The 12035-nt window shown below is 37.3% G+C and overlaps 3 protein-coding genes and 1 pseudogene across 8 annotated transcripts in view; 2 read left to right on the top strand and 2 right to left on the bottom strand.

Moving 5' to 3' along the window:
- The first annotated feature begins 2525 nt into the window (after nt 1-2525).
- On the top strand, nt 2526-4987 carry LOC106308763 (annotated as a pseudogene).
- Nucleotides 4988-5186: 199 nt separating this feature from the next.
- Nucleotides 5187-10127, bottom strand: LOC106311568 (probable starch synthase 4, chloroplastic/amyloplastic). Of its 2 annotated transcripts, none has more exons than XM_013748772.1 (15): nt 9891-10127; nt 9263-9551; nt 9091-9175; nt 7978-9007; nt 7847-7898; nt 7641-7763; nt 7247-7322; nt 6986-7170; nt 6703-6897; nt 6566-6637; nt 6165-6500; nt 5936-6085; nt 5778-5839; nt 5590-5665; nt 5187-5507 (listed from the first exon to the last, which is right to left on the bottom strand). In XM_013748772.1, the coding sequence occupies exons 1-15, from the start codon at nt 10043-10045 to the stop codon at nt 5328-5330; spliced, it is 3066 nt and encodes a 1021-aa protein (XP_013604226.1). In that variant the 5' UTR covers nt 10046-10127; the 3' UTR covers nt 5187-5327. The 2 variants fall into 2 exon arrangements, with proteins under 2 accessions (XP_013604226.1, XP_013604227.1); XM_013748773.1 differs by having other exon boundaries at nt 9094-9175.
- Nucleotides 10128-10174: 47 nt separating this feature from the next.
- On the top strand, nt 10175-10943 carry LOC106311572 (UDP-N-acetylglucosamine transferase subunit ALG14-like). The gene is made up of 3 exons (XM_013748783.1): nt 10175-10402; nt 10504-10563; nt 10739-10943. The coding sequence occupies exons 1-3, from the start codon at nt 10319-10321 to the stop codon at nt 10844-10846; spliced, it is 252 nt and encodes an 83-aa protein (XP_013604237.1). The 5' UTR covers nt 10175-10318; the 3' UTR covers nt 10847-10943.
- Nucleotides 10944-11033: 90 nt separating this feature from the next.
- Nucleotides 11034-12035, bottom strand: part of LOC106311570 (probable purine permease 9) — a 25112-nt gene continuing 24110 nt past the window's right edge. For 2 of the 5 annotated variants that reach the window (XM_013748777.1, XM_013748776.1), the window contains one exon: nt 11077-11750. In XM_013748777.1, the coding sequence (XP_013604231.1) occupies nt 11183-11750 (568 nt within the window). In that variant the 3' untranslated portion in view covers nt 11077-11182. Of the gene's footprint in view, nt 11763-12035 lie in introns of all 5 variants that reach the window. The other 3 variants (XM_013748781.1, XM_013748782.1, XM_013748779.1) reach the window with 3 other exon arrangements.

Raw genomic sequence — 12035 nt, 5'->3', positions numbered from 1 at the left:
AGTGCAGATGCTCCCGCACATGAAGATGGTAGTGGTGATCATGGTGACGATCATGGTGAGACACCAGCTGCTGAGAACCAACCTACTATTGTTAGAAGATCCAAAAGAGGTCTTAAACCGTCGACAAGGTATGATCCTAGAGAGTATGTTTTACTTACTGATGGGAGAGATCTAAAATCTATGATGAAGCTTTGGAGGATGAACACAATTGGTTACGTGTTTTGGCGCCATGGATGAAGATATGAATTATTTTTAAGAGAATCAGACATTTGAGTTGGTGGAATTGCTTAAGGGCAAGAATGTCCTGCTTAATAAGTGGGTGTACATAATTAAGCATAAGGATATCAATTTGCCACCTCGATACAAGAAGGGAATTGATTATGATGAAATCTTTTCTCCTGTTGTGAAGATGTCATCCATTCGGGTTGTACTTGGATTGGCAGCGAGCCTTGATCTAGAGGTTGAGCAAATGGATGTGAAGACTGCTTTCCTTCATGGTGATTTGGAGGAAGAGATCTATATGTAACAACCGGAAGACTATGTAAAAAAAGGCAAAGAAAATTTGGTTTTCCGCTTGAAGAAAAGCCTTTATGGATTGAAGCAAGCACCAAGGCAGTGGTACATGAAGTTCAAGTCTGTTATGGGGGAGCATGGTTATGCTGAGACTGATTCTGGCCATTGTGTATTTGTGAAGGTGTTTGGTGAGGATGATTTTATCATCTTGTTGTTGTATGTCGATGATATGTTTATTGTGGGCAGGAACATGGACAGAATTAAGGAGCTGAAAGAGCAGCTCAGTGAGTCCTTTGCCATGAAAGATATGGGTCCAGCGAAACAGATTCTCGGTATGAGAATTGTTCGAGACAGAGGTGAGAAGCTGATTCACTTGTCTCAGGAGAAGTACATTGAAAAGTACTTAAGCGGTTTCACATAGACAAGTCTAAAGTGTTGAGTACTCCTCTTGCTCTCCACTTAAGACTGAGCAGTCAACAAAAATCCAAAGACATATGCGGAGAAAGAAAATAAGGCGAAGGTTCCACTAAGTTTCCACCAGCCAAAGATGGTGGAACTATTTTTCTCGTTTTTATGTCAAAAAGCTGGTGGTCGTTGCAAGACAAGAAATCAAAACACGTTTAGTGTAATGTAAACATCGCTTTCAAATTTTAGTTTTAGCGAATTTTTGTTCGTAGTCTTTTTTTTTTTTATGGTGGTATATTATGATATTACATACTCCCTCTAAAAATAATTTTTTTTAGTATTTTCACACATATTAAGAAAACACATTAAACTACCATAATAAATATATCATTTTGTGTAATTTTTAATTTTGAATAACTTTTAACTAATAATAATTCAATAAAGTCAATTAATTTTTTGGAAGTTTATAATTTTTTCATAGAAAACATAAAAAATACATCTTTGTGAAACAAACTTTTTTCTAAAAAATCTACTTTAATGGAACGGAGGAAGTACAATGTAAGTTCCTACCATCCTACCTAAAGACATTTATAGACATAGTGTTTGTTAAATCACAAATCAAAAACAGAAAACAAAACTATAAGCATGTTTACTAGGCATGAATTTCTCAGATGTACAATGGTTATTATATACTCTCTCTGTTTCAAAATAATACATGTTTTAAAATTTTCACACTTTTTAATAAAACATATTAAAATTTAGTTATAATTTCATAATTTTTTGTAATTTTATATTTTCTATATTTTTAAACCCGCCAAAAACGAAAATACATTTTCTTTCCAAAAATGAAAAATAGCATTTTCCGCCAAAAAAAAAAAATCACGTTTTCCCTTAAAAAAATACTTTGCTTTACCGCCAAAACAGAAAAAAAGGTTTCCCCTTGAATTGGAAAATCTCATTCCCACGAACAGCCCCTAGATAGTTTTTGCATAGACTACCAATTTTATAGAACATTGGCTGCTGAGAATAAACATGAACGAGTTAAAGAATAAAAAGTAACAAGTTGTCTATATTCGTTCGGGTTAGGATCATATTTTTAGGTTTTTGCCTTTTCGGATTGAGCCTCCTATATATATATGCCTCATCCCGATTTAGTATATGAGGTTGGGTTAATAATAATTTGGGTTTGTGTATATTTTATAACTCCGTCTAAAATCCGTGTTGGATCTCTCATCTCATTTTAGGTTCATTTAATGATACTTTGAGTTCAGTTAATAATAATATTTACGGTCTTCAAATATTTGTGGATATCAAAATAAAATAAACATGAAATTGATTATTTAAAATATTTTTTTTAGATTTTGAATACTTATTCAGATCTTTAGATACATTTTGTGGGGGATTTTGGATTAATCCTAATTCTCTCGTACCCAGTTCGGGTTCGGTTAATATATAATACTTTGGATTCAGATATAATTTTATAGTTTACAGTTCATGGTTTTTTGTCGAGTTTGGTTCATAGCTTGGGTCCTTTTACCCAAGCCTACTATGGAAAGAATGTATCCATTCTCATACACAAACACAAAATATAGAGACGTATATACGTGATAGATTAATAATTTGTGATTTTGTCATTTGTTTGGAGAAGCAACAACAGAACCTCTATGGCTCCATTACCTGGAGAAAAACGTAAGTTTATTAATGTTTTCTTCGTCCTACAATGTTTTTTAGTTTTGTTAATCAAAATTTGTTTCTGATACATTTGTAGGAAATTCTCACGGGAAATTAAAAATAATACTCGGTACCCTTTATTGCAACCATAGCTCTATTCTGCATTCATGTGCACAAGACCTAATTTTGGAGTTTTGTTCTTCCCACAGGAGTCTCAACAGCTTTACTTGTAATGGTCATTATTGTTGCGATTGCGCTAACGGTGAGAGCAAAGAATGTGAGAACAAAGAGTGATCAAAATGACGCCAACATTGAAGCGGCTGTAATGTTAAAACGCTATAGTTATGAAAGTGTCAAGAAGATGACAAACTCATTTGCTCATGTTCTCGGGAAAGGAGGATCAGGGACTGTCTATAAAGGAAAATTACCTGACACCAGCGGCCGAGATATTGCACTTAAGATCTTGAAGGAATCAAAGGGGGATGGAGAAGAGTTTATCAATGAATTAGCCAGCATGAGTAGAGCATCTCATGTTAATATCGTTTCTCTGTTTGGATTTTGCAATGAAGGGAGCAACATGGCTATCATTTATGAGTTCATGCCGAATGGCTCACTTGACAAGTTCATAGAGGTATCAACTGGGCGGGCTGACGATAGACTAGCCCAGTCCGATTCATTTTGGGTGGGCTATGGACGTGCCCAATTAATAAATGGTCCAACTGGACAAAAAACCAATTGGTACATCGTCCAATTGGGCGAAGACCAAATGGACAATGGGTATTCATGAGCTTCCTAAAACATACTTTCATAAGTTTAACAAAAAAAGCATAGCTTTACAATTTAACCTAAAAATGGTTTTATCGTTAAAATAAAAAATTAACGATTTTGACGGAAAACATAATTTCACAATTTTGACGGAAAAATGTATTTCATAAATTTTGCGGGAAAATGCAATTTCTCGGTTTTGACGGGAAACATAATTTCTTGGTTTCTGCGGGAAACATAATTTTTCGGTTTTGGCAGAAAAAAACGCAATTTCTCAGTTTTGGCGGAAAAACGCAATTTTTTCATTTTTGATTTTTTCATTTTTGGCGGGAAAACGCAATTTTTTTCATTTTTGGCGGGAAAATGCAATTTTTTCGGTTTTGGCGGGAAAACGCAAGTTTTCGGTTTTGGCGGGAAAACAAAATTTCTCGGTTTTGGCGGAAAAACGCAATTTCTCGACTTTAACGGGAAACACAAAATTTCTCGGTTTTAACGGGAAAAAACAATTTCTCGGTTTTGGCGGGAAAACGTAACTTCTCGGATTTTGGCGGGAAACACACAATTTTCCGGTTTTGGCAGGAAAACACAATTTTTCGGTTTTGGCGGGAAAACACAATTTCTCGGTTTTGGCGGGAAAACATAGTTTTATAGTTTTGACAAGAAAAAAAATACTTTTATAATTTTGGAAAGTAAACATAATTTCAAAATTTTAGAAATAAAATCTAAACTAATAATTAAAAATAATTATAAATATTATTGGGTGTCTATGAGCATGTCCATTTGGACATGGTCTCTATTGGTCTTGGACATTTGTTTGGACCATTGTCCGATATGAATCACCCATTACTACCTAAAACTGAAATAGTCCAATTGGCCCTGGACGGACCATTTGACAGCTCTACAGGATCATTTCCAAAACTATGTCGACGAAAATGGACTGGAAAGTTTTATACAACATTGCGCTTGGTGTTGCTCATGGGTTAGAGTACTTGCAAAATAGTTGTGTATCAAAGATTGTGCATTTCGATATAAAGCCACAAAATATACTCATGGATGAAGATTTGTGCCCCGAGATTTCGGATTTCGGTCTTGCTAACCTCTGCAGAAACAAAGAGAGTGCCATATCCTTGCTAACGCGAGAGGGACTGTAGGGTACATTGCTCCTGAGGTGTTTTCCAAGAAGTTTGGAGAAGTTTCGCATAAATCAGATGTTTATAGTTATGGAATGGTGGTTCTTGAGATGATTGGGGCAAAGAACATGGAAAGCGCTGGAAACTCTAGATCCGAAAACGTTTCAATGTACTTTCCAGATTGGATCTATGAGGATCTAGAAAGGAAAGAAACCATGAGTTTTTCTAAAGATCATATAATGGAACAAGAAGAGAAGATAGCGAAGAAAATGGCATTGGTTGGTTTGTGGTGTATTCAGACCAGTCCATCTGATCGTCCACCAATGAAAGAAGTTGTTGAGATGTTAGAGGGGAGTCTAGAAGCCATTCATGTACCACCTAAGCCTCTCTTGACATCACCATTTGCAACCCCTTGGGAAAGTGTTGCAGATAGTCAAGAGACTTCTAGTTTCGCGACACTAAACACCAGTAACTCTATAAGGTACACTCTAAGATATGATTAGTTCATAGTTTTTGTATAAGTTGTTGTAAAATAGATGGTAAGATTATTCAAGATTAGATTAGTATATGTTCGTAATTATATTTGGTTGTGTTTAGTGTGAGAAAATGATGCATGTTGAATTATTGAGAGATAGAAATGTTTATTAATGTGTAGAAAATGTATAAGTAATCATATTTTTCATGAGACATAGGGAGCATAAATCTTTTGAATGTGATTCAACCTCCAGAGTGTTATTCTATTATGAACAAGTAAAGCAGATCATATATATATATATATAATAACAAAATAAATATGAGTGTGTTACAAGAAAGAATCTCTATGAGGAGGCACGTGAAAAAAACTCACGTGCGGTTAGGAGAAGCTCTAGCTTTGGCCACTGATCTCGTGTAGAGCTCTTCGTATTGCGTAGCCGATGATGCCCAGCTGAAGTCTATGCTCATCACTTTCTCCATCAGTCTCATCCACTTCTCTTCATCTTTCTTGTAGTGATTAAATGCCCTCTCCAACGCGTAGTTCAAACCCTGTTTTAACACTTCTTGCTTCAGATATAAAACCAAACCAAACCAAACTAACCTAAAAAGAAGAGAGAATCGTTTAACTTACCTGTTCATCAGCGGTTTGAAATGCAAACCCGTTTTGAAACTGAGTTGGTATTGTATCATCATCGATGTCAAAGACACTGAAAATAGTAATATGTTTCAGAAGTTTGAAAACAATGTCATCTAAAGATAAGATATTAAGATAGTAATGTTTCCTCCAGACAAGGTCTTTATGTTTTGGTTTTTTTTTACCTGTCGTTTAAGCCACCTGTTTTACGCGCGATTGGGATGGAGCCATACCTCATAGCGATCATCTGGTGCAAGAGAAAGAGTCAGAGAACATAGATTTAACAGTTACTTAGTGACATTCATGATCCTTCTTAAGAGATAATGTTTTTGTAATTAGTAACCTGTGTAAGTCCACAAGGTTCGAAAATAGAAGGAATGATGAACATATCAGATGCTGCGTAGATCGAATGAGACAGAGCTTCATCGTACTTGAGTAACAACCGGACATGATCATGGCTCTTAAACTGTTGCTCAATCCCTTCAAATTCCCTCTAATAAAAACCAAAAATGCATCAAAGCTTAAAACAATGAAACTGGAAAAAAATCAGAGACCAGACAGGTTACTATTACCTGAATATGAGGCACTGGACTAGAACCAAGAAGAACAAACTGTCCACCTAACTCTAACGCTCTGTATATAGCATGTCTGATTAGATGAACTCCTTTCTGTGGCACTAATCTTGTGATGCAACCAACCAAAGGCCGTCTTGACTCTGCTGAAGAGAGTCCAAGCTGCTTTCTAAGTGCGTATTTGTTTTCTTCTTTCCCTTGTAGATCTCTAGCGTTGAACTGAGCCTTAAGGAAAGGGTCCGTCGCTGGATTCCACGAATCTGTGTCAATGCCGTTAAGGATCCCAATGAACTTCTTGGAGTTGGAATTGAGTGTCGAATGAAGTCCCTTTCCTCCCTGTTGGCACAACACACCGATCAAATCAAAAAGCACGGTGGACAAAGAGATAGAGGTTCTTGTACCTCAGATGTTCGAACTTCTTGTGCGTAAGTAGGGGACACCGTTGTAACAATGTTTGAGAAAATGATAGCACCCTGAAACAAAGAGATAAGAGGTGAGTAACAGGATTAGTTTATGTTAAGACTTGTAACCCATTTACCTTAACAGGATTGACTCTATCTCCAGATGAGTGATCTTGCATTCTGTCTGGTCTGTTTAACTGGTTAACATCAAGGCCGCATGATCCAAGATCTGAAGCAGATGATGTACCTTGATACTCAAAGTTGTGACATGTAAAGCATATTCTTGCGGAGTCTAACCCCTTTGGAGCATACAGATCCCAATAAAGCGGCGCCTGTAATAAAGCAAAAAAAAAAAAGCTTCAGAAGGTATTATCCTAAACAACAAGACGTATGCCACTGATTAAGACATAAAGACCGTACAACAAAAGCTGTTTGCCAGTCATGACAATGTATGATGTCTGGTTTCTTGCCGGACTGAAGAAGCAACTCTAATGCAGCGCGGCTGAAGTATGAGAAGCGTTTGAAGTCATCTTTCTCTCCGTAGAACTGTCCTCTCCAGAAGAATTTGCTCGGATGTTGTGGCTCGATGAAATGTACAGGCAAACCTTTATATAGACAGAAGAAACTTTGATTCAAACAAGGAAACAGAGTAAAATAAAATCAAAGTCTCCTCCTCCTCACCTTCAACAGTGCCTATCCAGATTTTGTTTTTATATAACTTCCCATCAAAGTATGACTCCACAACAGTATCCAAAGCCTGCGGTGAATATATCAAACCATCATCAAGGATAGGCCAGGGAAAAATTACTGGAACCGAAGACCCAAACCGGAACCAAAATACCTGAAACCAAAAGTGGATCGAAATCCCCAATATACCCTAACTGTTTCTATATTTCTATATCTGAAATAACCGAACCGGAACCGAAAATAGGTCAAGTAGTAAATGGATCCTCTAGCCTTTCTAGCCCCTTGCCCGAACTACCCAAATCAACCCGTACCCGAAATGCCCAAGCCTAATCAAGGATACTGAAATTTTTTTTTGAAGTCTTCTTATTATCTACAGCAACAACATTACCCTTAAGTCACGGACGCGATCATATTGCATACAATCATATTTGGGAAGGATGATCTCCACCAAATGGCCTCTTCTTTGCAAGGCCTTACCAAGACCTGCCACAACATCCCCCAAACCTCCCACCTAAAAAAATTAACATAAAGGAAATTAGGAATGACAAAAGTTGAAAATCAACACAAGTTCTCAGGGGTTTTAGCTGAACAAACCTTAGCTACAGGTGCCATCTCAGCTGCAATGTGAACCACATACAATCCTTGACTAGAATCAACAACACCAAAAGAAGAAAAATTATTACTATTTAAAAACAAAAAAAAAAGGGGAAAGCTTGAGATGATACCTTGTTGGAGATGACACAAGCTTGAGAAATGCAGAGATTGCATCACGTTCACTCTTGTCTTTGACGTCAATGTACGTATCGTGGATCCTTCTATCTTTCTTCCACACCATTTCTCTCAGCGACTCTGCATCATCGCTTCCTATCTTCTTTTCAAGCAGCCATCCATCAACAGTTAGAAGCAAACGACTCCAATAATCCCAAGGCATGTCATCGACCGGTTCATCTCTCGGCTCTTTTCTATTGCTTTCTTCCTTCAATCTCTCAAGCGTTTCCTGGAACTCTTTGATCGATTCTTGATATAACTGAACGTACGAGAATATTTCCGCATCAGACTTCTCGAGCCGCTCCTCGAGTAATTCCACCTTATCTTGCATTAACTCATTGTACTGTTGAATCTTTTCAGATGATTCTTTATAAACATTGGCTTCTTTAAGCGATTCCTCGATCTTCTCAACCCTGCTTTTGAAATCTTGATTCTGTTGCAACACCAAAACCGCTTGCTCCGCTTGTTTTGTAGCTCTATCTAACAGCAGCTGCAGACTCTCCACCTTTGTCCATAGATCACTGCATTCTGTTTTGAGAGAGGAAAGCTTGGAAACATCTTCCTGAGAAACCAACAGCTTACTCTCCAAATCTTTCACAGAAGACTCCAAACCCGAGCATTCCTTTTCCAACACGACCACACGTTCATCTGTATTCTCAACACTCTCAAGCTTCGACTTGAGCGTTTCTATATCGTTTCTCAATGACAGATTCTCTATCTTCAACGTTTCTATCTCTTTGCTAAGAGCTAGAACATAACCATCGCTCTCTGGAGGAGGAGAAACCATCTCTTGACGAAGCTTCTCTAGCTGTTCTTCTAGAAGCTCTACGCGTACTTTCTCTTGAGCGGCGGTTTTGATCCTTTCGTCAGTCTCAGCTAGCTTCATTTCCAGAACGTTGATTTCTCCCTGTAATGCTTCTTTTTCACTTAGGATCTTGCTAAGCTCGGCGAGAGCGCTGACTCGTGCTTGGTCAAGCCGGAGAATATCTGTCAATTATCATGGATTATTAATATATGAATTTCAAAATATTAAGAAAATAAAAAACAATCAAAAATAGAGAGACAAAAACCACTTTGCTCAGCGTTTCTTATCATCGTCATTAGCTCCCCAAACTGTCCATCTGAGAACTGCTCACCTCCGCTTTTGTTAATGGACTGTAAAAAAAATGACTACCAAAAGCTATTAAAAAGAAAAGACTCTTTTGCAAAAATATACCATCAATGCTAAAATGAAACCATTACCAAAGCTTTTGCAACCTCAGGAACGGTCAAAACATTCAAGTCTTGCCCATCACTCTCTTTCTTCTTTGTATGTTTGTTTTTAAGCCGAGTAACTTCACTTTGCTGTACATCTTCATCTCTGTTTTCAGTACTTGAATCCACATGATTAGTTTCTACGGTGGAATGAATAGTGTCTGCTGAACCGTTATCAGGTTGTGAGTCCTCCTCCTCGCTGTTGCTCTGAAGACTTGAGTTAATGGGTAGGATTGGTTCAGGAGAGCCTTTCTTGATATCTTGTCTTTTACTGGAGCTGAGAATGTGCCAAAGATATCAAAAGAGTTGTGCTTGGCATACAGATAAAAAACAAAAGTCATATCATAAAAAATCAAATCCAACATTTTAATCTAATTTTCAGAGAAGATGAATCTAATTCAGACACAAGCTGAGAAAAAAAAAAAGACTTCTTCAAACTTCCAAAAATGGAATCCAGACATAAGTTTCAGAGGTGAGATTAAACGACACCACGCAAGGTATCTAAGAGCAGATTCATCAAATTCAGAGAAAAAGGTTATATCTTTCAATCGAATTCTTAACTGATCATCAAAACCCAACAAAGAAACAGAACAGGAACGAGGAAAAAGACACTTACTCGAAACCACGTTGTTGTCGGATCTTACAGGAAGCAGGAAGCAATCGACGAGAAGGGGGATAGAAAAATCGAGGAGAACCTCCGTGCTCTCTTTTGCAGGAGATTCCTACTAATCCATTGGTTAAGAAACAGCTTGATAGCTTCGTCGTCGTCATTGATTAGATACCGAAAGGAACAAAGATGAGCTAGTCTTTTGCTTCAATGGAGGTTTTGTTCTTTTTTTCTCTTTGTAATATCTTAAACTTGCCTTATAATAAATATTAATAAAAAATAAAAATCTACATTATAAGTCATGTGCTTCAAGATAGGTCACGTGCTTACGCCACGTGTGTCCTAAACAATATCCAACTCTAACGGTGGTAAAGAGAAGAGAGACGCTGACCAGTGAAAAATCAAAGCCCAATCCTTATTAATACTCAAAGTCAAAGATGGTCTCCAGATGCAGCTTTGGTTTAACCATACTTAGCTTAACACTTCACGGTCTTTTTGTACACTTATTGTTCTTGGTTCTGGTAAGAAGAGTTTAGTACAATGTCTTCTTTAGTTAGATACATGTGAATGTGCATATTCATTGAATCAGGTTATTTATTAAATGTGGTTGGAACGTTTTCAGATTCTTTGCGATGATCTTGAGACCTGTACTCCTCTATGTGTGATCGCTTTCTTGTTCAAGGTATACATACTTCAGTAATACTCTATCACACAGTTTTTTCCTCTAGAGTTTGGATGACCTTGAATGGACTTGTGGAAAAAAAAAAACAGAACATATTTTGGATTTGATTCTCAGTCACAGTTTTATTCATTATATGTATAATATAATTAAGTGCTTGTTTCATCTTTGGTTACAGCTGCTGGGAGTCAGATCATCTATCTTTTTCCTTTATGTTGAGAATGTGGCAAGAGTTAAGAAGCTGTCTTTAAGTGGATTCATGCATTACAAGTTAGAGGACAGCTGATCAGCTCTTTGTTCAGTGGCCACAACTGCAAAACAAGTACCCCCGGGCTCACTATGTTGGCTCCCTGATGTAAACTGATTTTAGGAACAATCCTCACACATAGATTTTATTACAATTACTTAGCATAGCTACAAAGTATTGAACTCAAGTTTTTGATGCCATTTCACTGAGCTAATATGATTTGGGTTGTTTTTTTTCTCAAAACTAAATCACAATAATTCACTATTTTGTCAACCCAAACCTACGAACTGTTACAATGATGCAGAAAGGAAAAAGATAACGCTGAGACTTCACTTGAGTTGCAACACATATAGTTTGTGTTCATCTTTCTTGTTTTCAGCTCGCTGAAGTCTGTATCCTTTGCCCACTTGACCTTTCTGCTTCTGATGGGGCAGAGGATTCTTCTGTTGAGATTCCAAGACTTTTCTTCAAGTTTTTGTCATCAAGATAGTGTTGGTATACATAAGACATGAAACCCCAAATAGCCAAGATCATAGAAATCACCTTCAACCCATTCATTTTGTCATGGAAAATGATGACAGCCAGTACAGGAACCACAGGCAGTCCTAAAGCGCTTATAGCATTCGAGAATAGAGAGGAAAGCTCAAAGATCAGCCCAGTGCCACCAACGTTGAATACCTGCCAGCTAATAGCTGTCCACACTAGGTTCATAGCGTAGGATACCTTTCCAAGCTTGTAGCTATCCATTTCACTGCTCAAAGTTTTCCACTCCCCGCTAGCAAAAAGCCCCACCAAGCTAACACAGCTGGCCACTAGATTCACGTAGATGATCAAATCCATAACTTCTGAGAATGTTTGCCTCTTTAGCACTTTACGTAAGGCTACCTGTTGTAATGATAAGACTAGACCAAATCCGGCAGAAGCACCAATGGTGCATATGAAACTTGTGACATACTTGTTGTAAAACTGGACCGGATAGAGCAGGGTCGCAGCTAATAATTTGAGAAATAGTGTAATAAATGGAACACCAGATTTAACGTGGAAAACCCCAATGGGTAAAAACCACGGACAAGGTAGAAGAATTTATTACGAAAAAAATAATAGGAGTTACAACCTCTCAATTATAACGGAGAAATCGATTAATAATTTTCTCGTTATAATAGGAGAAAATACCCAAACTCTCTAAATAATTTTCTCTCAACCCGATCCCAAATACCCGTAAGAAAAA

This window comes from Brassica oleracea, chromosome C8, assembly GCF_000695525.1.
Source record: "Brassica oleracea var. oleracea cultivar TO1000 chromosome C8, BOL, whole genome shotgun sequence".
NCBI lineage: Eukaryota > Viridiplantae > Streptophyta > Magnoliopsida > Brassicales > Brassicaceae > Brassica > Brassica oleracea.
The sequence above is the reverse complement of the archived record's forward strand: the minus strand, read 5'-3'. Positions and strand labels throughout refer to the sequence as shown.

Bases quoted from the DNA above. Each gene is read 5' to 3' on its own strand.
- LOC106311568 (XM_013748772.1), bottom strand. From the start codon at position 10,045: ATGACGACGACGAAGCTATCAAGCTGTTTCTTAACCAATGGATTAGTA. The intron at 9,176-9,262 runs GTAATGGTTTCA...TTTTTTTTACAG, and splicing joins CTGAGGTTGCAAAAGCTTTG to TCCATTAACAAAAGCGGAGG. The intron at 9,008-9,090 runs GTTTTTGTCTCT...GATAATTGACAG, and splicing joins AAGAAACGCTGAGCAAAGTG to ATATTCTCCGGCTTGACCAA.
- LOC106311572 (XM_013748783.1), top strand. From the start codon at position 10,319: ATGGTCTCCAGATGCAGCTTTGGTTTAACCATACTTAGCTTAACACTT. The intron at 10,403-10,503 runs GTAAGAAGAGTT...GAACGTTTTCAG, and splicing joins ACTTATTGTTCTTGGTTCTG to ATTCTTTGCGATGATCTTGA. The intron at 10,564-10,738 runs GTATACATACTT...CTTTGGTTACAG, and splicing joins TGATCGCTTTCTTGTTCAAG to CTGCTGGGAGTCAGATCATC.